The 24021-nt window shown below is 38.5% G+C and overlaps 2 protein-coding genes, 2 long non-coding RNA genes and 1 other non-coding gene across 12 annotated transcripts; 3 read left to right on the top strand and 2 right to left on the bottom strand.

Moving 5' to 3' along the window:
• Positions 1–447: 447 nt before the first annotated feature.
• Positions 448–13353, top strand: LOC112276010 (protein MICRORCHIDIA 7). Of its 8 annotated transcripts, XM_024506926.3 has the most exons (24): positions 448–1420; positions 2406–2481; positions 4587–5015; positions 5897–5971; positions 6358–6392; positions 6638–6716; positions 6934–7026; positions 7306–7390; positions 7668–7743; positions 8084–8212; positions 8482–8580; positions 8909–9010; positions 9208–9369; positions 9538–9633; positions 9843–9894; positions 10216–10327; positions 10446–10522; positions 11034–11263; positions 11435–11491; positions 11736–11878; positions 12117–12192; positions 12333–12476; positions 12654–12712; positions 12905–13353. In XM_024506926.3, exons 3-24 carry the CDS (start codon positions 4604–4606, stop codon positions 12966–12968), a joined length of 2457 nt encoding a protein of 818 aa, XP_024362694.1. In that variant the 5' UTR covers positions 448–1420; positions 2406–2481; positions 4587–4603; the 3' UTR covers positions 12969–13353. The 8 variants fall into 8 exon arrangements, 7 of the variants coding, with proteins under 7 accessions (XP_024362694.1, XP_024362688.1, XP_090102748.1 ...); XM_024506920.3 differs by lacking the exons at positions 448–1420; positions 2406–2481 and adding an exon at positions 2986–3169; XM_090246622.1 differs by lacking the exons at positions 448–1420; positions 2406–2481 and adding an exon at positions 2986–3169 and having other exon boundaries at positions 3333–5015.
• On the bottom strand, positions 1699–2515 carry LOC149986493 (uncharacterized). The gene is made up of 2 exons (XR_016500295.1): positions 2381–2515; positions 1699–2162 (listed from the first exon to the last, which is right to left on the bottom strand). It is a non-coding gene; the product is annotated as an uncharacterized LOC149986493 (long non-coding RNA).
• Positions 13354–17166: 3813 nt separating the features above from the next.
• On the top strand, positions 17167–19176 carry LOC112276035 (large ribosomal subunit protein uL4). The gene is made up of 3 exons (XM_024506978.3): positions 17167–17979; positions 18261–18619; positions 18760–19176. Exons 1-3 carry the CDS (start codon positions 17241–17243, stop codon positions 18874–18876), a joined length of 1215 nt encoding a protein of 404 aa, XP_024362746.1. The 5' UTR covers positions 17167–17240; the 3' UTR covers positions 18877–19176.
• Positions 19177–20130: 954 nt separating this feature from the next.
• Positions 20131–22044, bottom strand: LOC149986492 (uncharacterized). The gene is made up of 2 exons (XR_016500294.1): positions 20888–22044; positions 20131–20784 (listed from the first exon to the last, which is right to left on the bottom strand). It is a non-coding gene; the product is annotated as an uncharacterized LOC149986492 (long non-coding RNA).
• On the top strand, positions 20894–20964 carry TRNAG-CCC (transfer RNA glycine (anticodon CCC)). Its single transcript has one exon. It is a non-coding gene; the product is annotated as a tRNA-Gly (tRNA).
• Positions 22045–24021: the final 1977 nt, after the last annotated feature.

The raw sequence follows: 24021 nt of genomic DNA, 5'->3' as shown, positions 1-24021 counted from the left end.
ATGTACTTGTTTTAATTGTATTGTATTCTCACAAGATCAGAGCGTAACATTATAATGGTTTGAATGTTGTAGAGTTTGGAAATTCAAGGATTTAGGAGTTGACAATATTTGGAGGTTTGACAATGTTTGGAGGTGTATTTACTATTCTCTTTATAATATTAAAAATAATACAAGAAAATACATTGTATGTACAACTCCAACACACAAGTAAAATATCTTTTTGTTTCATATTGCTCCACCTTGTGAATAACTTTTCTTTCAAACTGTCAATATGTTTTGAACACTAAAAGAATTTTAAAAAGATAACTTCAAGAAATTGTTCCAAAAACCAATCCCATAGTTTTAAAAATGTTTTTAAAAAAAAAAACACTTGTAGGAAAAGTAATGGCAAACCCCACCTAACTACTTATAGACAACACAATCAATAAGAATGATTTGAAGAAAACTGCACACAATATCTCAGACAAGTCCAAACAGAATCACAGCAGAAACCCTAGATATCTAACGACTAGCAGCGAGGAAACGAGTGCATTACTTAGAGCTCCAAAACCTAATTGACTTGTTGAGTTAGGCTCTGCAACACGATTCTCATTGTTTGTGGGAAAGACAAATCCTAGTCATGTTTTTTTTTGCTTTCTAGGAGACCCCACCTCATGTAAAATAATTGTGGAAAGACTGGAAAGACTGGATTAATCACTGCAATGTGCCGTCCCCATATTCCCCTATTGATTCTAATTTGCAGAGTTTTTGCAAGTCATCATTTCTAGAACTACACACAGTATCCTGCGGACTGCATCGTAGGGTTTCCGGCGCTGCATAAAAGTCCCGAAGAATCCCGAAGAACTGGTCAGTCGTGTTGCCTGACTCACACTTCACATGATGCGGTTGTGTTCATCTCCGGCGTCTATTCCTTCTCTCTCACGCAACCTGAGCAAGTCAAATGATACGAGAACTATCCTAGCCTGCATTCCCTCGAGGTTGTGCAGCCACTTCCACACACTGCTTATAGTATAAAACGAATCTCACGTGTTTTGTTTTTCTCTTATCCTTTGACGAGGCTCCATTACAGTTGGCCTGAAGCCGACTTGGCCTCCGCTGAGAATATTCCGACGGCTGTCAAGCAAGCGTACCGAAGCCGAGGATGAAATTCGCAGTGGGGTTGATGAGTTGGAGAAACCATCAAGCAGCAAGCGTTCATGATACTCGAAAGGAGTACCATCCTCGCACCAACAACCTCTTGCAGTGAGAGATTTTCCATGCACGGCGCATGTACTGCGAAGGGTCTGGTCAATTGGCCGCATACATGGCCGGCGTGGTCACATGGATCATTTCCCTTCCCCCCCTACGTGTCGACAAGGGTTTCTGTTCTGCCTGGCAGAGGGCGATCAGATGGCTCCAGTCCATCAACCAGAAACAGACGGTGCGAGTACTTCAACCAAACCGTCCTTAACTTTTTTTGAATTCGGTGGGTTGTTGTTATCTGAAGAAATCTTCTCTGGACTGGTGGTTGCCCCTTCGTTTTTGCTACCGGCGTCTTCGGTGGGGGATTGCTGGTGCTCTGGCGATTGTAAGTAGCAATCGTTGAATTGTACTGTTCAAAAGAGTTGCGTGATGGTGCTAACGACAAAGCCTCAGTCGAATTTTGTATCACAAGCTGCAGTAGAACTGGAGATGCCCATGCGATCTCTTAACAAGTGGCATTGTCGATGTTCTCAGTCGTGTCTCGTCATCACCTTGATTTAAGATTTTTATCTTTATTATTAAGCCATTCTTGTCAGAAATTGTCTTCCATTGATTAACGTAGAACCATGTGTTTTTCCTGCTCTTTTCGTAGGAAATCGTATCTTATGTATTATCAATTTCGTCAACTAAGCGGATATACTAGGTCCCCTAACCTGTGGGAGAATTTAGATAGATCTGCAAATACAGTGTTTCTTGTCTGCATCTAACCATGTACTGTAGAGACTTGAGTTCATTAAAGAAATTCGAGGAACACTCCACATACTGTTGCTTTACACATACTCTTGTGGATTCTCTTAGGATTTGAAAACATGTGGAGCCTGCATTTTAAAAAATGAAAAAAGTAACGAAAAATCCAAATCCACACCCTTGAAATCTGTCAGTTGCATCCCTTGATGTTATACCGACCCCATCGAAGCTCCCTGAAAGAAACAAAGTATGTAAACCACTGTAAGGAAAATAAGAAAAAGAGAAAAAAAACACAAAATTATAGCAGACACCTCTCAATTGTCCGCAAAGTCTTGGAATCTCTGAAACATATACCAGTGCATAGGCTTGTATTTTTGGGTTTTTGCACCACTACCAAAGCCTGAGCCCCATAGGAATTTTGGAGGTTTGTGATCATGCGACAGAGACTCACACTCTTTTCTTCTCCCATACTGCAGTTGACTTTGCGGAATGCGACAAGCGCAAGGCTTTCGAACGGAGTTGACACAATCTCGGTTTAGTTTCTGCGCTGCAGTAAGTTACCGCTCTCTACTGAGGTCGGTTCGAAACTTGGATGACGTCGGGTTTGTTTATCCCTTTGGCAAATCTCCCACTGGAACTTTCGCTGGAGTTTATGAACATTCTTCGGTGACGCAAGCGCCCAGAATAGATGCAACTGTATATGAAGTCCAGCTTGGCTCAGTCCAACGTCATGCCAGCAATGGAGTCTCAAGTGCGAAGCAAATTTGACTCGGAAGTATGCAGAGACGGAATTGTTGATGGCGTGATCCTCGGAGGGTAAGGAGTTCGATGCGCGGAAACCAGAACCAGTCCTCGCGTGTGGCCGTGAAAAGCAAGGATGGCGAACCTACACGGGAGCTTGAATGAACGAAGTTGAAACTTCATCGTCTTCCTTTCCTCTAAAAAAAAGTCCTTGGGAGCTCCTGGGACGGAAAAAGGCTCGTCGACACATGGGCACGGAAAACTGCGAACGATTTGAGAAAGCTCTCGTGGCCGTTGTGGCCCCTGTCTCCTCTCGGAGCGTGTGGGAACTCTCCCTCCATTTCGGTGCACGGTACCAAAATGCAGTTGTAGAGACGATCGGCAGATCCTTTGGTGCCGTACGGTAGTAGTTACGGTACTCCCAGGGTTTCGAAGGTTGAACGTGGTGTGGTGTGGTGTGCCGGGGCTACTGATGGTTAGGACATGTGCGGTGTTAATGGTGCGTGGTTTCGTGTGAATTTAGTTGGCCCACTTGGAGCATAGGAGGACTGCTTGAGAGCGATACTTTTTTTTTTCTTTTTTTTTCTTTTTTTTTCCATCATTGTAGTTAGACCCGAGCTCACACACTTCGTTCTTTTTCGTGTCCTGGTTGCGTGGCGTAGTTGGGACGGTTTTACGCTGCTTCGGGCTTTGAGGTTGAGATGGAAGGACTCAGAATGGAACCGTTCCTTTGGTTTTGAGCGTGGATGTGCGGTTTTGTCTCGAAAATGTGGCACTTGAAGTGTGTCTGGTTCGGTGAAGACGACCAAGGGGAATGAGTGAGTGCTGAATTTGCACGAGGTTCGTAAGAAAGTGAGTGGAAGGTGAGATTAAGGCGTGAAGGCCGGTTCTTAGGCTTGGTGTGCTCTTAAATGAGCATTATTGAAGGTGCTCAGTATCTGAGGGACAGCTGGTGGATGGAATTGGCGTTACGTAGGTTCATTTCCTGCTTCGTGTTGCGTTAGTATGTGCTGAATTTGCAGCTGAAGTTAGTGCTGGATTTCGCTGACTGTCGGGTCGTTTAGACAATGATTAATAAATGCTTAGGGAAGAAGTGGTAGACTTGGGCGTTTTTTTGAGCTGGTTAGCTGCCGTTTCAACTTGCTTGCTGTGAGCACTCAAGGACTCCAGGTGTTTCTTGAAAGCAAGCTAAGTATATCGAAAACTCGTAATGCTGGAATGCTCGTCGCGCAGCTCCTGGTGCTTTTGCAAGCAATAATTCTTCACTGCTCTCCAAAGGGGTCTTTTGTGACCTTCTGTCAGGGAATGGTAAGGGTGCATGTTCGCAGCTTCAAGCGACTCCGTACATACACTGCATAGAACTCATCTTGATTGCGGCAGTTTTCTGTGAGGCCCTCCAGGACTGTATTGGTTCAAGTCATTCCGTTCTTGCGAAGCTGGTAATGCCTACATGATTGGTTTACTCCGCTTGCCCACGAGGAGTAAAGAGAGAACGAGAGGGATTTATTGAACAGGTACATCGAGGTCCGTCAGAAGGTGACTTAGGCGGGTGCTTATCTCAAATATATTTGGTTTGATGACTCTAAGTTGTGGTACTGAGAGAAAAATTGACTGCAAGTCGTGGTTGGTGCTCCAGCAATGCAAATAGACTTGAAAATGAATAACTTCTGATTAGCGGTGTATCCGTCGTACCGAGAAGCCGAACTCCGACAGCAGTACTATAGACCGCCACAGGCTCTTTTTTCTTTGTAAAAGCCAATTATTAAATCTTGTTCGAGTTGGCCAAATATAGGTTACTGACCTCAACAGTACTTCGCTCTTGCAAAGTCTAAGCAGGTGCTCAGTTGGAGTCACATACATGATCGCTTTAGCGAACAATGTTTGAGTCCGCCCTCTGTGTCATATATTGGATGTAGGTATACAGGGTGCAGCAATGTCTGCACTGGGAGAAGTTACGAAGGAAGAAGAGGCAGATGAGATTTATGAACTCAGTTCCAGCAGTACCAACAGTGATGATCTTAGAGAAGAGGAGGAACTGGTTAAAAGAGTCAGTCCGCAAGGAAGCCCTTGGAGTGAAGGATTTTCGCATAAGAAGCAGAAAGTAGAGCCTGTGAATGTTTTGCGATTGAATTCATGGAGATACGAAGACTTGAAGAATGAAGCGCTTGGGGATTTAGGCCTTGATCATGAAGCGAAGGTCGATTCGTTGGTTGCACTACCTTTCTTCCCTCAACCCTCTCCCGATGAGTCTGCGCGGAAGCAGACCGAGTCTCGAGCTGCCTGCAAGCAGTTTTGGAAAGCTGGGGACTATGACGGTCAGCCTGCTATTGTCATGCAACAAGCAGGTGAGAACTCTTTATCCTGCAGTCTTGTGCTGGGATTTGTTCTGATGTTGGCGTGATCACGTGAGAAAATGGAATTCGCTTCTTGTACGAATCTAGAATTATTTCTCATACTTTATTTCTGCTACTCAAACTCCCTTGCCCTATCAACAACCCCTTGGAGGCCGTCAATAGAGTGTTTATTACGTATATCCTTTTGAGTCACTCCTTCATGTTCTCATTTCTACAATTCCTCCAAGTTCCAATCCTCTCGAGAAGCTACTTGATGCATAATCCCAACGTCAGCAATCAATGCCTAGAAAGAAAATTGTGTTGTTCATAGTCTCCACTTTCAGCACTACTTATGAAAATCTGTCGATTTTAGACGTGCACAAATTTAATAAGTGCTGCTTAGTGCAGACAATATCGTCATCCGTTGTTTAGCTCTAGATTATGAGGTCGGCATAGAGTGTAGAGAGAAGAAAAGAATTAACCACAAGTAGGAGCAGCCATGTTATTTTGTCTTTTCGGGATTGGTACCATAACTATCCACCTTGGTACTAGGCTGTATTATTAGTGTATTTCAGAATTGAATTTTTGGTAGATGGAGAATACTCGGTGTTAGTATGGTGCTACTATTGTGATACTCGGGTTGATACTTGGGGTGAAGGAGGTTGAGGTCTTAAAGCTGCTTGACGAATCCGGATTTTTATTTCTTTCTTTTTGTGCAAACTCCGCTAAAACTAGCCTCGAATTGCGAGAGGTAGCACTTGAGAGGCTAATTTACGAAGAAATAGCAACGCTGATTGGAAGTTTGAAGAAGCGACATTGTCTAACTAGTATCCCCCCCTCCTTTTTTAAACAAAAAAATCTTGAATCATTAATTTTCTTTTTTGTCCATGCAGGTGCAATTGATCACGTTCGGGTTCACCCAAAGTTCCTGCACTCCAATGCAACCAGTCACAGATGGGTGCTTGGGGGTAAATTCCACTCAATTCGTTTACTTTATGTTCTAAGAGGGATTCAATTTGCTAGAGTAGTAGTTTGTAAATATTCACTGGATTCATGTTAATTTATTCGCATCTTGTTTGTGAATATCCTAGTTGTGTGTATATTGACAGTTACATCTGCCGGTTTTGTTCTTGCTGGGAATTGCTATGTAGAACACAAATACGGTAGAAATGTTAGTACACGAAGCTTTTGTTAGCATGGCTACTGATGCCTATTATTCAAACTTAATGGTGAATGCTGAACCTGTTTCTCTTTGAATTTGTTTTTAATTTTGGAAAGAGATCCCAGCAGAAGCTTATCCTGATTGCCTTTTACTTCTTAATTTACATCTAAGAATAAGGTAGATGTTTTGCAGCTGTTGCTGAACTAGTGGACAACGCTGTGGATGAGGTACGATTTGTCTTCATAGGCAATATGATGGTTGGAGATCCTGGACAGTTGATGGCTGATAAACTTGACCATCTTGCCATTTGGAGTAGTGATTGATTCATTTGGCTTGGAATTGTTATGTTATGCGCTATGCAGCATGCTAAGTACTGCTGCACACTATTTGTCCCTGATCTCGCTTCCGATTCAGAGGTTTATTAGAATTTAAACTAACTCATCAGTAGTATCTCATTTCACACATCCTCCAGGTTATGAATGGCGCAACATTTGTGAATGTAGACGTGTCCTTACACCCGAGGAATCGCTCTCCTATGCTTGTCATTCAAGGTGAGCACTTTCTGCTGACGCTCAATCCTATGGACTGAAGCAATATATCTGTGTTCTTGACTACAATAGAATGGTCCTCCAACTTTCTTTAGCATATGCAAATACGCAAAGTTGTTCTTCCAAATCGTGTTCAATTTGTGATGCTTGCTGGAAAGTCACTGTCGTTTTTACAGCTGTATTATCGTCGAGTCTACTTCACTTAAACGTTTGGTTTTAGATGATGGCGGTGGAATGACTCCCGACCGAATGCGTCAATGCATGTCTCTTGGATACTCCTCAAAGAGCAAAAGTGATAACAGTATCGGCCAATGTACGTTCTTCTGCCTTACAATACCATTTCTTTTTCCCTCTATGCCCAAATTCTGATACCATTTTCTTGGTTTGTTGTCTGCACCGAACAATTTTAGACTCTTATATTGACATGCTTTTTCCCTTGCCGGGAAGGCGTTTGTTTACAGTTTTGAATACTTTTTGCGGTGTTTTTAGTCGACTTGCTATTGCTATTGCTATCGCTATTCTTTCTGGATCAGCTTCTGCTTTCAGATCACTGAGGTAGATATGATAAAATCTTACTTGCTCAACTTCGCAGATGGAAATGGTTTCAAGACGAGTACTATGCGTCTTGCCGCTGATGTGATTGTCTTTTCTCGATCTCGTGCTTCCAATGGACACAGGTAGGTTAATCCCTGGACTACTTAGATCTTTTACGAATTGATAGTTTTAGATAATGTTTTAACCTGTTTTTTCTCTTTTAGCCTTCATTGTGCTTTTCATGCTTGCTTTGAATTGTCTTTTCACACCAAATTTTTTTATCATGGTAGTGCATAATATAAAGGACTCTGTCTTGTTCATGTCAAATCAATGCAATTGGAAAATTCTCTTAGTTTGGCAATCTGTGAGTTCTTGTTTTTTTTTGACGACGGGATTATTTTTATTCTTGTTGCCTCACAGAGCTACTCAGAGTATTGGTATGCTATCTTTTACTTTTTTAAGACAAAGTGGTCATGACGACATTATTGTTCCAATGGTGAGTGCTGTTGCTGCCATCAAAGATAATTTTCGTATCTTTGATTGTCTTTTCCGAAACATGGTTAGAATGTGACATTGCTTGAAGAAAGATGAGAATTCTTTAGCTTAATACTGGAGTTGCTCCATTGAAAGACATCCTGTTGTTTCATGTTTGTTTCAAGTTTTCATGTTATTTTTGGTTTCATGTTCTCGTGCAGAGTGCATGTGCATTGATTACCCCCCTCTTCCTTTTACAAGAATTTGGGAAATTTACAAGTTTTGATAGTTACATTCAGTCAAGACTGGAATGATTTTTTCATGTATAATACACTCTCAGAAGTGGTGCTTACCCTGTGCAGATCGATTATGAAGTCGGAGACGGCGAGGTGTGGAAAATAATGAGGACATCTTTGAAGGACTGGACCCACAATCTGGAAACAATTCAGACCTGGTCTCCTTACAACACTGAGGAAGAACTATTTGATCAGGTTTGTTTTGTACAAGCTTGGTACGTTACCTGCTGGCTTCGAGCCTTGTAGTTAGGTGTACGGATTCCTGAAGGAAACGTAAGGTTTACATTGAGTTCAATTTTAAGCAGTATCGCATGTACTTCAAGTTTCCATCTCTTGGAATTTTAAGACCTTACCATTATGGTCACATCAGTATTATCATGTTCGGTGTTTCATCATACAAGGGACCCTTAAGGTTGAGAGACTTGAGGTTTACACCCGTCATACAAATCCTGGTCCTACTGCAGTTTACAGGAATGATGGACCATGGTACAAGGATTGTTTTGTACAATTTGTGGGAGGACGATCAAGGTCAACTCGAGCTAGATTTCGATACAGATCCCAATGTGAGCAATTCAATCAATTTGAACCTGAACGTGTTGAAAACTCCAAACACTCCATATACTACAGGAGGTTGAGTGCTTTTAGTGGAATATTATTGTGGCCACAATAGTTCTATCAACGGTGGTTGTGAACATTTTTATAGTTTCTAAAATGGTCAAAATTGCTGCTGAAAATTTGGAAGACTAATTTCTGTTGTGGCCTCTTTTGAATAACTCTGGCCTATACTATATGGAATTGTTGGTGCAGTATTCTTCTTATTCAACAATACTAAAAGTCCCAATTTCAGCATAGTTGTAAGAATGGCATAATTGAGCGCTTTGGGAATTTTAGGATATTCAAATCAGAGGAGCTAATCGTGACGAGAAGAAAATTCAAATGGCTCAGCGATTTCCAAACTCCAGCCATTTCCTCACTTATCGTTACTCCTTGCGGGTATCTCAAATCTCTTCTTTACCGTACAGCAACTCTTTACATCCAGTGTCCCGCTATCACATAAACCTGCCACTAAATTTTACGTTGGTCATATTCTGAAAAATGTTATTAAGTAGCTCTTCCCATTTCTCGTCTTGCATTTTTTTAAAGTTGAGGCTCACGAATCAGTTTCGCTGGCTGATATGATGGTGTGACAGAGTTATGTCTCCATTTTGTACTTGAAGTTGCCTCCCAAATTTAGAATCATTCTACGGGGACAAGAAGTTCAACACCACAGCCTTGTAGACGACTTGATGTTTACTCAAGAACTCACATACAGGCCACAAAGTGGGGCTGAACATGTTACGAAAGAAACCGATGTAAGGGGTTGCCTACGTCTACTATTCGCATACCAGAGCCATTCCCTTTTACTTTGAATATTTTTTGGCGTGTAGCTATTGATTTTGTCTTAATTTTCAATGTTGAAAAGTGAAACTCAGTATTCTTTGTGTAGTGAAATAATATGTGTGTGATTTGGGCTTATGCAGATGTTGGCAGTTGTGACCATTGGGTTTGTAAAGGATGCCAAGGATCATGTAAACATACAAGGTTTCAACGTTTACCACAAAAACCGGCTAATTAAGGTAATGGTTGGACTATCATCCAATTCTACTCTTATGTTATGGTTTCGAAATGTTGAGTAAATGTTCTCTGATTTTTGGCTTACGTGTCACCTCAATCAGAATTGGTTTGAGATGACATAGGATTTTGGCTTGAATTCGTTCTTTCATGCCTAAATGTCTTACATTAGATAGATAAATGGATGTAAATGTGATCCTCGTTCTTTTTGTAGCCATTTTGGAAGATTTGGAATTGCACTGGTAGCGATGGGCGGGGCATTATAGGTAAGTGAATGTCTTGCTTGCAGGCCTTTCTATTATGCTTTTTGTTGTTTTACTGGGAAGCTACAGCAGAACATGGGTCAGAGTTGATTAGGATTTAGTGAAATATGGAGAATTAAAGATAGGAGGTGAGAGTTCAAAAGTACAAATCATTGTATTTGAAAGATCGATCAAAGCCAATGCGAGAATATTTTCTTGGAAATTTCGCAGAATGTTGACACCTATATTTTCTTGTATGACGTTACTGATAAAGTTCATGGTTAGCACTGCCTACGAGCTTGAACATATTTTATTCTGTAACTAGAGACTATCATTTCTCTACAGGAGTGCTAGAGGCCAACTTTGTGGAACCTGCTCATGATAAACAAGGCTTTGAGCGCACTACAGTGCTGTCGCGACTAGAGTCACGCTTGTTGCAGATGCAGAAGAACTATTGGTCCTTCTCCTCAACCTTGAGTTCAGCACATTTTAAGTGTAGTTAACCTCTGGTTCTTTTCCAACAAATCTTTGCTACGTGTGTAAGCCCTAACATTTCATCACGTGTACCTCTACAGGGCAAATAATTGTCATAAAGTAGGCTATGTAAGCAAAAGGAGTAAGAAGAGTATTCCACCTGCCCCTCTGTCTGGAGGTATATCTAACTATTTATGTTTTCTGTGGCAAATACTTATTTCTGTGGCAAATAAATATATTACACTACCCATCGTTACAAACACAGATTTTGCACTGTGGTAGTCCTCTTTCTGAGCTCTAGGATGCTTACATGAAATCTTGTGTGTGTGTGTGTGTAGAGAGCTGTCTTTGTTGGTCTCTTTGTAGTTGTCTGATTTTCTTTACTGTTGGAGTCTGTATGTTGCATATTCGTGGTTGAAATACTGTGATCAGTGATTTCAATTCTACAAGTCTGCTTTTACACTTCGTTTAACGGTGATGTAGAGCCTTAATTTGTTTCCTTATAGTTGTCTAACTATCTAGGTATAAGCTAGACCTGGATTTTATTGCATTTACTCTTGAAAATATGCTTCGTATGATGTGATCTCTGGTTTTCTTGTGTCTTTTTGTGCATGTGTTTTTATATGATATCTTATTTTCCTGGTGTCTGTTTCCATGCGATTAATTTATGCAATGCTTTTGATTTGCAGATATTATCATGAATAGGGGACAGGGGTCAACAATGTCATCTCCAATTTCAGACCCTTATGCAGAACTTCGTCTCTCTTTGCCTACCAACACATTAAGTGAATGCCGGAGAGGAGGAGGAATTTTGCGGACTTATGGAGAGGGAACATCAGGAAGGCTACGGCTTGAAATTGAACCTGCCGCCGCAGTATCTAGAAGTGGATCGCTTACCAATGGCATTTTTGTTGCGAAGGTGCTTCCAAAACTTATATTGTTTCGGCTTTGCCTTCAAACTGCAGGAAATGATATTTTTAGTTGTAGGGAACAGATGATCCTTGCTCTGTGAGTGATTATTGCACACTATGTCTATTGGTGATTGGTCTTCTCTGTTTTCTGCTAACCTGTTCCTCCCATACTCCTGCAGGTTAACGACTCTGTTCCGAAGGATAGCCGGAAATCATTGGAAGATCTTGGAAGAATGGTGTTGTCCTTGCTCTAGACATTTGCTTAGAACTGCATCAGCATTGTCATGGTTACGTCAAATTAGGTTTCTAATGTGGCTGTATGAATCATGGTTGTACAAAATTGTATGTATCAGGTGTTGTTGGAGTCGTGAAATTATTTACTCTTTTGGAGGTCTAATGAATTGAGTTACAGTGCATGGCATTAAATAGTGTTGTCTAGCTGTATTGGTCTTATAAAACATATCATGGTCGGTTGTTCAGTTTGTAAGGAGGGCTGCTGCTGCAGAGGTTTCCCATCCTCCACAGGAACAGCAGCGTCCAGCAAACTCGAATAGTCATAGAGCATCAATGGAACTTGAGATACTGAAGCAGCTCAAAGATGAAAATGATCAAATTCGAGGAAGGTCATTATCTTCCAGCAACCCAGCTTCTCTTCTAGATATAGATTGTGGTTGCAGTCTTATTTTCCAACATAGTTCTCCGATTTGTACGATTTCTGTAAGCATCGTAATCACGAATTTATCCTTCTATAAGTCAAATTTGCCTTTCTCGAATGGACAAATATATTATTCTGTTGTTTGAATTGCAACGAATTTTTCTATTTGAGATTTAGAAACAGACTCTCCCTTCTGCTGCCTACAGATGTCAAAGGTTGGAGGAGGCAAGTGAGCAGAGTCTCATGTTTGAAGTTGATCGAAATCGTAAATTAGAGGCTCAGGTAAATTGTCTTGTTCTGTCTGAAGTTGATCTTTTACTTTTGATATCTAGGCTCTTAGCAATTAAGAATGAAACTTGACGATCCTTTTCCTGATGATACATGCATGTGGAACACCTAATGTTTATCCTTGGCTCGCACAGCTTCTGGATCTAGAGCAACAGCAAGCGGTTTATAGGCGCAATTTAGAGAAATGTGTTCGAGAACGGGATAGTCTGCATATTGCATTGGAGGAGGAGCGACAGATTCGAGAACATGATGATGAAAAAATGAGAAAGAAACTTAAGGTTGGTTAATACATTGACATTCATTGCATTTGACTGCAGCAGATGCAGCTTGTGCGGATTCCCTCGCTGGTAGTGTCATTATAGTTGAACCTGTTGCACGGAAATAAAACTCTTATCTTGTCGTTTCAAGTTATTAACCTGGATGTTTTTGTTTTATTTCATCTTCCTGGATAACAGGTAGCACTCCTACGTGTGCGAGAGCTGGAATCTGAAAACCACCGCTTGCGTTTCTCAAGGTGCTGAATTCGTAGTTGTAAGTTGGTGGTTCGTCCATAAAAGCATAAAAGAATTTTGTGCATTCTTTTATGTTCAGACGCATTGCTCTTTGTACAGTTATTTCATGACCTTGGTTCCTCTTCATCGCCACGGGTGCGCTTGTGGTGAGCAGCGGTGCACTTAACAAACTGGTCGTGGTGTTATTGCTGCAGCCGGGTAGGGTTTAGCTTGATCTTGCCTCCACCTCTTACCACCATTGCAAAAATGGATGTCTGATCGGGGTGAGCAGAAGTTTTGTTTTGTTTAAACCCAGTTTAAACATTCTTACATGAGGTTTGCAACTCTGAATCACTAAATCTTTGATCAGGGAAGCTGTGCTATTTTACTCCTTTTCTCAATCTCAGGCTGTAGATTTCATGGTCATATTTTTACATGTGCATTTCTTTGGGAAGAGTTAGTTTCTTGCACAATTCAAAGTCCAGCGTATATAGCAATTTTTCCAGAAGCTTGTGGAGTGGAAACTTACTTGTATCCAGTTTTTTGTCACTGGTTCTTTTGATGAGTAAGTTCTACAAATCTACAGTCGACTGAAACACAGAATCAGGTTATCAAACCAGGTTATTAATTTTTTTAATTCACTTGTGATACCACTTATTGTCAAATCACTAACCTCTACAGGAACAGGTATGTGTTATTTTGTATGTTGAATCAATCATTCAATTTGAAAAGAATAATTGACCATTTTGTGTAGTGTGTTCTTGAAAGTCTTGCTCAAACCAGAATTAATTGTAACTATGTAACAACTAAGCAAAAACAATTGCAAAGGTCTTAAAATGGAATTCTTTTTTATATTGTTATCATGATGTAGTAATGTACTTTGAGTTCAAATTTTTGTAGAAATAATTTATTAAGCTTCAAATTATCTATGTATTTTATTAGATAATTATTCTTATTACCTTGTTCATTTTCTAATAAACATATTATATCATAAAAACAATAATTACTGCAAGAAAACATTGTGATCAACAACCATTAGGAAATTTAATGTAATACTTTCATGTAGGTTGTGGCATTTTGGATGTAACTTATAGATTGATATGAAGGCCTAAAGATTTCGTTGGTGCATCTTATATATTATGTTGTATGCTTTAGTATACTTTAACTTCTGATTAAATAATAACTTATTCTTAAGAATATAATTGTGATTTTTTTATAATATAAATATTTTTTTTTTAGTTCTTTGAATAATCACTAAATATTCTTTTTTTAGTTCTTTGAAAATAGATGTTTTTTGTACAAATGAACGATAAACCAGTGGTTTGTGCTTTTGTAGAAAATATCACCTATGCTTTTAAGGCAACATAATGAATAACATGAATTCGTAGTCTTTACAAAGATGATGGTTGTATTATGCACAATATGATTGACCTCAATTATTGCAATCTAATTTGTGATACAAATATATAAAATTGATAAGCTATAATAAATTCAAATTCTAAACTTTGATAATTTCAATGTATTGGTCAATGATTTTACATTGTTTTGATACAACATGTCTTTTTTGAACGGATTTATTTAATCTAAAAGCCTTTGATTTTGAGAGTCAATTTATGAGTGTTTAATCTTGTCCACTACTAATTTGGACAAATTACATGAAGAATACTTACAATTATCTTTTAAATATTCTTCAATTCAATCTAATGTGGTGGTTGAATCATGTCTTTTACTATCTCAAATCCATGTGTTTTTTTGCCTCTTAAGTAGAAAACAATCTTTAAAGCATTAAATTACATTGACCAAATTGAAGGAGATAAAATGCAAATGCTTCTTTTGAGTCCAAAGTGGAAACTCTTGATAGAACTATTTGTTTGATATTGAATCATCTAGCATTTGAAATGAAATTAAATATAATGTCTAAATTTAAATGATAAAAAATGCCAATAAACAATCCCAATTTTAGTTTCATTTCTTTCAACACATGCAATTCTACTCATGAGGTGATAAGGTCAGTACAATTCAAAATTGTAATAATTTGTAATATGATACTCTATTCTAGTGGTTAGAATTGTAGTTTTTAAATGCTTTAGATTTTTGCTAATTTGTTGCATTGAGAAGCTTATAACCACATTTGGTTTACATTTCTTTCTTGTGCAAGTCTCTTCAAAAGTATTTTCTTATGGTTAATACTTATATTTATAAGGATAACTTGACTAGATGTCTAGAATCTTGGTGGTATTTATTTTATTTTATGTTTGTCACATAATACAAACTTATGCATGGAATTAGTCTTCAACTTTGTTTTTGTTTTTGATTTTTGGCACATACATGAAGATTTTTTATAGCAATAATGTACCGAAAGAATAAGAAGTTATAATTCATTTTATATCCTAAATTTTATGTTACAAATTCATATAATTTAATAATTTTGAATTAAATAGCTTAAATATTTATATAAATAGATGGCATAAAGTAAAAACATATTAATAATTAAAAATATATAATTAAGTTTTTTGGAAGATTTTAGTTATTCATCTAATTATACTTTTAACTTTATTTGATATTATATTTCTTTTTATTCAAAGATAGTTTCATCAATATATAAAATTAATCCAAAATCTTGTATTTTTTTATCTTTTAATTTATTTATATTTTGTAAAAACCATATCTTTATATCAAACGTGTTCCATATGAATTGTTAAGTGTGTTTGTTCATTTAAAGGTTACTTTAAAAAAACCATGGTATTTTTTTAGATCTATATTATTTATATATATGTTCTTTTTAGAAATAAGTATATAGATTTGGATTTTTTAATATTTAACAAGAAATTTTAAGTAGACAGCATTTGTTTCTAAGATAATACTTTCCAAGACTTTCTATGCTAAAAATTTATATTAGATAATATTGATAATATTTTAAATAAGATTAATAACATCTTTATTATGTCTTTTTACTTATTTTTAAAATTATAATCTCCTTTTAATAATATTTCTTGTTTTACATAGTTTTATCTTATATAGAAATAGCCAACAAATTTTGATCATTAAGTCAATTGTTCTATGAAGTGTTTTTCTCTTCAATAAAATGTATCATTTCTACATATTCAACAAAGAATTTTATTTCAACAATCACAATACGATTTATGTTTTTTTAATTTTTACTAATACACCTAAGATTATTATATATTAAAAAGCTTAAACTTATAAATGGATTTTTTTTTTTTTTTTTTTTCTTTTAAACAATTTACTTCAATACATTCTAATAAAGTATATGTAATAGGCTTTCTATTGTGTGCAAAAGACGATTTCCATTTTCTATTCTTTGTATATGTTTAGTCTCTTGATTTTGTCCACTATGATATTATTCATCTTCTTGTCTCATGGATCTTTGCTATGTTAAAACATTCATGTTTTGTCTTGGTTTGTCTTGTAGTTTATTAAAATTAATTTTTAAAACAGAATGATATTACTGATTTCAATTTAAGATGATTTTTATGTTATTTTCGTTCACTTCTTGACAAGAGTAGCATTATTTTTTTTTATTTCTTTCGATATTTATCTTTTTCATAATGTATTCAGGAGTTTTTTTTGTAAATCATGTTTTTATTACATAAAAATCAAAAATGAAAACAATTAACATGTATTTAAAAAAAAACTACAAATGCCATGTTTTAGAATCTAACGTTACCAGGACTAACATTTATGATAACTATTCTAAGATGGTATTTATTAGTAATTAGATTACAACCAACTAATTGATAAAATATGATCTATACACAATTATTTGAACTTTATTAAAATTGTTATCATTCATATTCAGAATGTTGTTTAAGGTATCTGAAGGAATGGAACTCATTAAAAATTATCTATTTTATTTTCTTATAAGTATTTGGTGTAATATATAATTAAAATAATAAATAAAGTATAATTAAATAATAATAATAATATATTCTGAATCAAATTTTGATTTGGTTTTAAAACATGTAAATTTTCTGAAAACGTGTATATTATTTACATACCAATTAATCCACAAATTCACCAATTTTAGACCATAAAAAACAATACTATTTTTTTTTTTAAATATCAAAATAAGTGAAATATATCTAAAAGCTAATATTTAAACATTGTATAGATTTGTATTGATTCTATGATATGTCAACAAAGATTTTTCCGAATTTTCTTTTGTAAAAGAACCAAACACACTAAAATTCGAAAAATAATAGTGTCCCTCAAACACGTTGATAAGTACCCCTTTGGTTTAACTTAAGTTTAAATGATTAGGGTTTTACGAAGGGTATGTGAGCAAGTATTAAGAACGGAAGACCAGAACAAAGGGAACTCGTTGGGAACAGAGAGCTTCAATTCGCCGATGGACGGCCACGATTAGGCGAGACCTGGAAACCCTAATTTGGCGATGGAGGCTCGCGGGAGGTGGGCAAGAGGTCGCGAGGTCGTAGAGCCGATTCCCTTTCCCAGTAGCCCTGTGGTGGTGCAGGGGTTTGTCGATCAGGTCAGTGGCGTGAGAGTTTGGAGATCGTAGCAATAATCGTGATGGCAACAACTGCAGCTGCTCGTCCTTTGGTGACTGTGCAGAGCGTCGACGGTAGCGAGAAGGGCGCTCAGGCGACATTGCCTGCCGTGTTTCTGGCACCAATTCGCCCGGACGTGGTGGGAGCTGTCCACTCTGCCTTGGCGAAGAACAAGAGGCAGCCCTACGCTGTGAGCGTGAAGGCTGGACACCAGACATCTGCGGAGTCATGGGGTACCGGGCGTGCCGTGTCGCGTATTCCCAGGGTTCCAGGTGGTGGAACTCACCGTGCGGGACAAGGAGCGTTCGGAAACATGTGTCGTGGTGGACGCATGTTCGCGCCCACCAAGGTTTGGCGCCGGTGGCACAGGAAGATTAACCTAAATCAGAAGAGGTATGCCATCGCCTCCGCTCTTGCAGCCTCTGCTATCCCTTCGTTGGTGCTCGCCAGGGGTCACAAGATCGAGCAGGTGCCCGAGGTGCCCTTGGTGTTGGCCGACGGAGCTGAGGGTATTGAGAAGACGTCTGCCGCTGTGAAGTTGTTGAAGTCTGTTGGAGCTTATGCTGATGTAGAGAAGGTTAAGGCTAGCCACAGCATCAGGGCTGGCAAGGGTAAGATGAGGAACCGGAGGTATGTTTCACGCCGCGGGCCTCTTGTCGTCTACGGTACCGAGGGTGCCAAGCTGGTCAAGGCATTCAGGAATATTCCCGGTGTTGAGGTTGTTTCCGTTAATCATTTGAATCTTCTGCAGCTCGCTCCAGGTGCGAATGAGTTCCACTCGGAATTCCACATGCAATGTTCTGTGTGTTTCTGCGGGTTCAGTTCTTAGGGTTTAGTAGGGTTTCTACATAATGAGACGGATATATAGAGCAATTCTAGTGGCTGTATCTGTGATAGCTATGCTCTTTGGAATATGCTCATGTTCACTTGTAATCTCATAAATTCATGGTTTTATTTAAAGTTGTAGTTTTGTTGCGACCTTCTCCATCATGAATGAATGAATTGGATGCACTCAGCGGAGTTGTGAATTGTTTTTCCGCAGGTGGTCATCTGGGTCGGTTTATTGTGTGGACGAAATCCGCTTTCGAGAAGTTGGATGTCGTCTATGGTACTCAGGAAAAGAAGTCCCTGTTGAAGAAGAATTACATTCTTCCTTACAATATCATGAGTAATCCAGACTTGTCTAGAATCATCAATTCTGATGAGATTCAGAGCGTTGTCCGTCCTACGAAGGTGGGCGCTAAGAGACGTGCCCTGAAGAAGAATCCATTGAAGAATTTAGGTGCCCTCCTCAAGCTTAACCCATATGCGAAGACTGCCAGGAGAATGGAGATCTTAGCTCAGGAGAGGCAGGTCAAGGCTAAGGCCGAAAAGTTGCAGAGCAAGAGGACTCAGCTCAAGGTATTGTTTCCTTGGATCCACTTATTTAGCTCTATCGTTTGATAATTGATTGGTCGTGTATTGAATGACGATTTAGTTTTCATTCTGATTCTGATGATTTTGGTTTTTTACTTGCCTTCGGTGAATAATGTTTTGTTCAGCCTGAGGAGAAGGAGTTGATCAAGAAACAGGGTGCCTCCTGGTACAAGACTATGGTGTCAGACTCTGAGTACACAGAATTTGAGAACTTCACCAAGTGGTTGGGTGTCTCCCAGTGAGTTGGGTCCTCATGGTCCATTCTTCATGAAAATTTTGCTTTTTTTTCTGGTTTGAGGATAGAGTTACGGTCATGTGTGCTGTAGATTGACCTTGTAATCAGGCATCATTTCCGGATTTACAGAATTTGGGTGTGGCTGCCCCCTTTCATACACGGGATCCCAAATTTGAATCGTGTGATTGTTCATGTTCTGGCCCAGTACATTTAGTGATGTTAAAATTATCTATTAATTGTGGAATATCAGTCAAGAGCTTCAATACTTGTTTATCTTAACAACAATAAAAAGAAAAACGACTTTTCCTTTGTGGTGTGGATTAGTAGGTGAAAAGACCTAAGACGCTGTTCAGGAAGGCATTTATTGTGATTGTGTGCCTGGTTCGGTTAGTCATCATTTGTATTTTTCTCACGAGCCATTGTGTTTAGAATTTGGGTCTTCACTTAGATTGCTTTCACGATTGAGTACTTTGAATTGCTACATTTAGTTTTTGTCCAATTGATCAACAAGAATGTCGTTGCATCATAGCTTCTTCTGTCACTATAGTAGTATTGGTCCTGGTGTTGCGCAAGTATTGCTCAGCAAGAAGTCATCGACAAATATCACAATATGTTAGCTTTGGCCATTCGGTCAACTCTTGACTAAATATAGAAACAAATCCATCAAAACGCATGTACAAAACCTTAGTATTAAAATAGAGTAATTTTTACTATTATGAAATGACAAGCGGTTAAGTCCAAAACGCCTTTAAAACTATAAATTATATTAATAACAAAGTAGTCTAGTTAAAGACTGTGTTAACCATATACATATCAAATACTAATGCCTTCTAACCCGGAAAAACGATTAAAAATAAAATGACCTGTGAGGATAATTAAATTGAAGTAAGGGAGCCCATATAAGTTCTTTAGTATCTTTCTTACTTCAGTTCCGTAGTTCATTGAGAAGCCTTAAAGAAGGTAGAAGGTGTTCTATTAATTATCAAGGCTTTACTTAGTATATTAGCAGTGGCAAGTATTGATAGGATTTTTTTTTTTTTTTTTTTTTTTTTTTTTACATTATTTTGCATTCCAAAAGAGTTACGCATCACAATGTTAAGTCGTGGTCACCCTGGAAGGGCTAATAATAGATCGACGACATCGTCAAATTTAATCAGATACATTATTTCTATCATGAGGATCTACATATTTATTCAAGAGCATGGAGAAATGAAAAAAATCACGAACAAAAAAATATTTAAATAAATAAAAATAAAAATCATGCTACTTATTAGATCAAATTATTAGATACTTAAAATGTATCCTTATTTTCTTACAATCACCGATTGATATACGTATAAACAGAAAATTTAATATTAGAATCCTGTTAACCTAAAAACCATTTTTTAATTAACTACTTCAGTTTATTCCACACCTTTTAAAAAGCTTTATAGTTCTAACAAAGAATGCGTCGATCGTTATCGTTAACTGCCTGAATTGTTCAGCTACCCCAAACCATCATTTTTAATGATTACGTGATGACATACAAAACATGGCTCACCCTAGTTTCAGAGGACTATGTTGCAGCACTCATGTCTGCCTCCTTACCAGCGCACCAATTCGGAAATATCACAGAAAATGCAGGAACGCCATATCCACCATCGAAGATTATAAACAATAGCATTCCTCAAGGAACCCACTTCATAGAGATTGCATAAGCATGGAACCACATAAGCACCCAAAGGTGCACACACCAGTTTGTCTGCCATCACTCTTAAAGGCTCAATAGATACCCTAATACTTCTGCTGCTTAATACAATCCTAAGTTTACCATAAAGGTTCACATTGCCGCTTGTAGAAACTTCTGCAGTCAAAACTCTCCTATTCCTTAGGAGAAAAGTCTTCCATCCCTAACCACCACTTCTGAGTAAAGGACCTGCAGTCAAAATCTCAAAAAAGAGAAAGAAAGAAGAAAAAACAGATATCTATGTATATTTTATTCCTAAATCATTAATGTCAAGGGTTAGAGGGTCTTCCACCTTTCTGCGCAGCTGGTGTAGTGGTATCATAGTACCCTCCCACGGTACTGACCGGGGTTCGATTCCCCGGCTGCGCAGATCTTGACTCTTTCAATCTCCCGAAGAGTGTCGTTGTTGAGGAGTATTGTAGCTCAGTTTTTGTTTTCGAATCTCGCATCCAGTATCCCTAGCGAAACGGGGGCTCATGTGGCACTGGGCCAGTTTCAATATACTAAATGTGGAAGGAGCAGGTCACGCTCTCCGACCTTACCCGATTATATCACCGCCCTCTCCAGTATAGCATTCCCAAGCAGCTCTATACTCCAGTTTCGAGCACTCCCCCAAAGGCTATGGCTCATCTGCCCACCCCAAACCTCCAATGTCCTGTGAAATTTCACGATGTGACATGCGCGATGAAAAAATAAAATAAAATGAAATAAAATGAAATAAAATGCTTGGTTGAATGCAACGTTGCATCCTTTTTAACAATGTTAACATGCTCAAAGGTTGAATGCAAATTAAGTCCTTGCTTTTACGATCTAGTGTACTTCAGTGGATGCTATTCATGAATGAGTGAGTTCTGATGGATGACTTGCTGCTGCATCTTCCTTCTCTACACAGTCATCAAAGTCATTTGTTTATTTTGAGATTATGTATGGTAAATATTGTCAACATGCAAACTTAGGCTTCTACCATACAATCTTGCTCAAACTTTGAGCGCTTGGTTAGGTTTATTTCAATAAGGTTGATCAAGTCTATGGACAACTTAAAATTATATATATTACAATTGATAGCAAGGAGGTTTGAATTCTAAAATAAAAATAAAGATGGTAAAAAGGATGCATGTCTTCACTGAAATCTAGATGCAGATGCGTTGCGTAGAAACCTGCAGGTTTGGACCGCAGAGAACTGAATCGTCAATTAGTGTAGATTTCTCGCCAGTTTGTTTTCTGATCGGAACAGACACAGTAACACGCATTTGGACTCACAGCAGATCGAGGTGGGTAGATCGCTTAGGTTAACCGTATTCGGCGGTTCCGGATGGACGAGCGCCTCCAGTTGTTGCGACACTGTTTTCAAAGAGGCCAAAAGCTCATTCGGGCAAGTCTCAAACCTCGGTGTGGATTGCAGAAATGCGGCTTCTTGTGACATTCTCTAGTGGAAAAGAGCATGCAACTGGTGCAGGTGGAATAGATGATGTGCAGGTATCCACGACAGGTTGCTAAGACCATGAAACCATTCCATAGTCTCCGGGTTGGACAAGTGTATGAACATTGTTGAGATCGACAATCAGATGAAACGCAGTTTCTGTGCGACGGAATCCTATTTGGCTTCCATTGCTGCAGTGCTGTAAATGGAGCAACGATCCCATGAACATTTTGTGCAGTATCCAATAGTCTGAGAGACTGATTTGTAAATAACAAGCAATTATTTATTCTTCGTAAACACTTGATTTAAGAAGAGGTAACTCAACGCTCACGGGCTACTTGATTCTGGACCCTGGATGAGCTATTACACTCATTCTTTGCTGAATTTACCCCAGAAAGCTTTGAAGCGCTTTTTGGTAAAAGACAAACATGAGGTTAAACGTGGGAGAGCATCCGAATTTGGTTGTGAATTACCCAGTCCTATTGCTCACTTACTCTCGGACGCTACGCCATTATATTTTTCCTTGATACTAATCCAGTTGGTATTATACCTACTGAAGTCGTTAATCTTCTTCATTTGCAATCAGAAAATGATCATTCTCTTGAGAAAGTGTTCCTTGTGTCGGGAAAAGAATCTGGCACCAAAGTGAACCAAAAAAATGCGGTTCGGATTCAATCGGAAAAGTAGGCAGCCAGTGTCGCAAGCCGAGGTTGAAGACATTAGGCTAGAATCCCATGATTCGGCCTACAACTCGCGCCAGCATGTTCAAGAAACGCGAGACCCAGATGTCAATCTACTAATAATCCATCCAACAAAACTGATGGGGTAGCAACGTTGTCCACATACACTGAGTCGCTCAGGGAGACATGCTACCAATGAAAGGTTCATGATGAGTATATCTGCAGCCAGGCTCATTTTCATGGAGTACTGACCTCGTCTAATTGCAAGGGGCAATGCAGAGGAAATCTAGCTGCGCGCCAAGCTTGTCATGAGCCATCACCTGTAAAACAAACCACGCGTCAGGAAAAAGCCGAATAAAGTCAAATCTGGAATGCAAAAAGCTTTCTGACATGAGCATCAGGAGCAGCGCTTTCGGAACTTCCACTTGTTGGGCATGGAGTCGGAAGAGAGAACTTGCTCAGAATTCAGTGTAATGAGCCAAAGACACAAGGCTGCTCCAGAATCAAGTATGCAGCACACTCTGAAGGATTATGTAAAGCTTACGCTCAGCATAAAGCTGCTTTGTGGGGGTGAAACTCCGGTGATGGCGGTCCAATTGAGGTGCCCATCACCTACAAACCCATCATCTCCCACGAGCTCTGCATCTCGTCTACACAACATCTATCTATCTAACTATCTATCTACACATGCATGTGTCAATCAACTCATCGACACAGTGTATATATATATATATAATTTTTTTCTTTATTTCTCCACATACTGGAATAAAAAATTAAATAAGCTTGGGATCGTCTCTGCAACAACGTCCACGTCAAGCTCTAATTTGCTCCCACCAAGTTACGAAAGAAAGTTTTGTTTGAAGGAGAAACTTATTAAACAAACTTCTTAGCTTTCTGTGTATTTTTATATTTAGAAATATCTAGAAAAAACTGTCGAGACCCAATATGATCTCTGTGCTCAATGTGTTGGTGGTCTTAACTCTTTTTGAAGAAAGTCGTAAAAAATTAGACAGATATCATGGAGCAACAAATGAAACCCAGTCGAGAACAACTGGTATGAATACGATGAAGTTTGTTGGTTTGTTGAGTGGAGCCACAATTGCCTTGTGGAAAGGCTAATCACATTCATAACACATTCTTTTTTCTTTGGAGATAAAGATAAAAAAAGAAAAAGATGAAAGAGATGTATTTAACCATTGGTGAACGGAGAGTTGTGGTGGCAGCAGCAAAAATTGTGGTGGTATTAGTAATATTATATATTTATAATACACTTATAATGTAATTATTTCAATTTCAAAATATCTAGAAATATTCAAAGGAGTTTAT

This window comes from Physcomitrium patens, chromosome 23 (assembly GCF_059467195.1).
Source record: "Physcomitrium patens ecotype Gransden chromosome 23, ASM5946719v1, whole genome shotgun sequence".
NCBI lineage: Eukaryota > Viridiplantae > Streptophyta > Bryopsida > Funariales > Funariaceae > Physcomitrium > Physcomitrium patens.
The sequence above is the reverse complement of the archived record's forward strand: the minus strand, read 5'-3'. Positions and strand labels throughout refer to the sequence as shown.

Bases quoted from the DNA above. Each gene is read 5' to 3' on its own strand.
- LOC112276035 (XM_024506978.3), top strand. From the start codon at position 17,241: ATGGCAACAACTGCAGCTGCTCGTCCTTTGGTGACTGTGCAGAGCGTC. The intron at 17,980-18,260 runs GTGCGAATGAGT...GTTTTTCCGCAG, and splicing joins TCTTCTGCAGCTCGCTCCAG to GTGGTCATCTGGGTCGGTTT. The intron at 18,620-18,759 runs GTATTGTTTCCT...TGTTTTGTTCAG, and splicing joins GCAAGAGGACTCAGCTCAAG to CCTGAGGAGAAGGAGTTGAT.
- LOC112276010 (XM_024506920.3), top strand. The intron at 6,393-6,637 runs GTACGATTTGTC...CACATCCTCCAG, and splicing joins TGGACAACGCTGTGGATGAG to GTTATGAATGGCGCAACATT. The intron at 10,523-11,033 runs GTATATCTAACT...TTTGATTTGCAG, and splicing joins ACCTGCCCCTCTGTCTGGAG to ATATTATCATGAATAGGGGA.